At 49.3% G+C, this 2353-nt stretch overlaps 1 protein-coding gene across 1 annotated transcript; it reads left to right on the top strand.

The window, feature by feature from the left end:
- Nucleotides 1-6: 6 nt before the first annotated feature.
- On the top strand, nucleotides 7-1703 carry LOC104964250 (basement membrane-specific heparan sulfate proteoglycan core protein-like; the record flags this gene model as incomplete). The annotated part of the gene is made up of 4 exons (XM_010792988.1): nucleotides 7-51; nucleotides 358-571; nucleotides 902-1081; nucleotides 1443-1703. Coding segments are annotated over exons 1-4 (679 nt in total), but the record flags the coding sequence as incomplete, so codon positions are not given.
- Between the last annotated feature and the right edge of the window lie 650 nt (nucleotides 1704-2353).

Below are 2353 nucleotides of genomic sequence, written 5' to 3'. Positions count from 1 at the left end.
AAGACCCTGCTGAGCAGCCCCGTGCCCATGGAGGGCAACGCTGTCATGCAGGTACACACACACACACACACACACACACACACACACACACACACACACACACATCCACATACACACACACTACACCCTCATGCAGGTACACACACATCCCATAAAACAGTTCCTCTGACACGACAGGAAGCAGAAAATCATGCACTGTTCAAAGTGTGTCACATTATTGGAAAGGAAACATGCAGGAGTTGACTGAACTAACTCTGTTATCCTAAACTCACCAACAGCTAGCCTAGCTAGCTTAGCGCCTCACTTGCATATTAAAACCACGTCAGAACTCGAGCAACACAAACTTCTCCTCTGCAGATCCTGGCTGCTCGCCCTGAGGACAGCGGGACGTACGTGTGCTCGGCTCGTAGCAACGAGGGAAGCTCGGAGACCCGGGTGGAGGTCCTGGTGGAGGGGGGTCTGGTGGAGGGGGGGGGTCTTCAGGAGCCCTCGGCCCCCCGAGCCTCCGTCCCTGAGCCCCTGCTGGTGGTGGTGGAGGGCCGGACCGCCACGCTGCGCTGCGAGGCCCACGGTGAGGAGACATTATGGAGGGTTGGGGAAAATAGCTGATAATAAACAAAGAGAGACTAACCGGGTGAAACATGGAACCAGACCCAACTCACGGACAGGGACATGCAGGTTACTGACGACGACCAGACAAGGAACACAAGGGAAAGCAAGACTAAACACACACGATAATCACAAGACACAGCTGGAGCAACACAGACCTGGATCTGGATCCCGCTGCTCGTATAGTGAAGACGTTCGATCTACTGACAGCTGGAGTTTCACTAAAATCATGGTTTCCAAAATAAATGGAGCTTATAATGAATATATTTCTGCTCTTTCTCTCTCCCCCCAGGTGTCCCGCCCCCCATCATCAGCTGGTCCAAGCTGCGCTCCCCCCTCCCCTGGAGACACTCTGTGACGGGGGGCAGTCTGGTTCTGCCCTCTGTCGGACGCCAGGACTCTGGGGAGTATATCTGCAGCGCCACCAACAGCCTGGGGGCGAGCGAGGTCACCGTCACTCTGGACGTAGAGAGTGAGTCTCATTGGGTTTCACTCCGGGTTTGAACTGACCGTAGTCCCAGATAGCAGAGATCTGTCTCTACCCGAGCCTCTCCCAGTGTCACATCCTGTCTTTACATATCCTCATACGAGCTGTTTAAAGTAGTCTCTATGTCTGAGTCCTGAGTACTTTTTACTGAAGTACATTTCAAAGCCTCTTTACTTTGACTCGAGTAAAGAAGTTTAGTCAGTACTTCTACTTTTACTATTTTTAAACACGAGTATCTGTACTTCTACTTGAGTAAAGGATGTGTGTACTTTTGCCCTCTCTGGAAAGGTGTTTTTAATTCCCATATATTATTATTTCACATTAACCCCTTCCTCTCTCCCTGCAGCCCCCCCTTACGCCACCTCCATGCCCGATGATGTTGCAGTGCGGGTGGGGGAGGTGATCCGGCTGCAGTGCCTTGCTCATGGGACCCCCCCCCTCACCTACACCTGGAGCAAGCTGGACGGAGAGCTGCCCCCCCGAGCGCAGCTCAGCGGAGGGGACCTGCAGATCAACCTGGCCACCGCCGAGGATGCTGGGAGTTATAAGTGCATCGCCAGCAACAAGGTGGCCGACAGCGAGGTGATCGCTAGAGTCACCGTCAGATGTGAGTCCGCTGGGAAACTTAAATATACTTCTTCTCTGCTTTAAAGGATCAATGAGGTGGTTGTTATTTAAACTTCAGAACTAATGGAATATATAAGTTATAAAGGTGTGGCGGGGTTCCCTTTGTCCGTCCGTAAACATAGGCTTAGTCGGTTCATTAGAGCTCAAAGACAAACAAATAGATATACTGTTTGAACAGAACATTGAAATAGAATAAGTTAAATAAACAAAATCTAGTTTTTCTTTCAATTAAATATTCGGTACCCAAAATCCAAGAGCTGTTGCCTTCGCTGCAACAATACCAGAAAACACAGTCCCTAATAAACACATAGCCCCTCCCCATAGGCTTACCGTCAATCAGTCACAACAATGAATTAAGCAAGGAGCTTGTTTACATTATTTGAATACCGCAAATATGAGCAAAATGTTACTACCCAAACATGAACAGGTTAATCATCTTATAACATAACCATCATTAAGAAACGCAAAAGAAAGAATAATTGCAGGCTTCATTAAATGATATTCAAACAACGGAAGTGATGCGCCTCCGTGTTTTCCACACACCCCCTCGCTGGGGAGACGGCAGCCAAACTGCCGTTCGTTGCCCGTCATGCAAGTATCGCGTTAAGTCAAGCAATGAAAAGAAACTAA

Source organism: Notothenia coriiceps, unplaced genomic scaffold (assembly GCF_000735185.1).
Source record: "Notothenia coriiceps isolate Sejong01 unplaced genomic scaffold, NC01 NC01_scaffold00036938, whole genome shotgun sequence".
Classification (NCBI taxonomy): domain Eukaryota; kingdom Metazoa; phylum Chordata; class Actinopteri; order Perciformes; family Nototheniidae; genus Notothenia; species Notothenia coriiceps.
The sequence above is the reverse complement of the archived record's forward strand: the minus strand, read 5'-3'. Positions and strand labels throughout refer to the sequence as shown.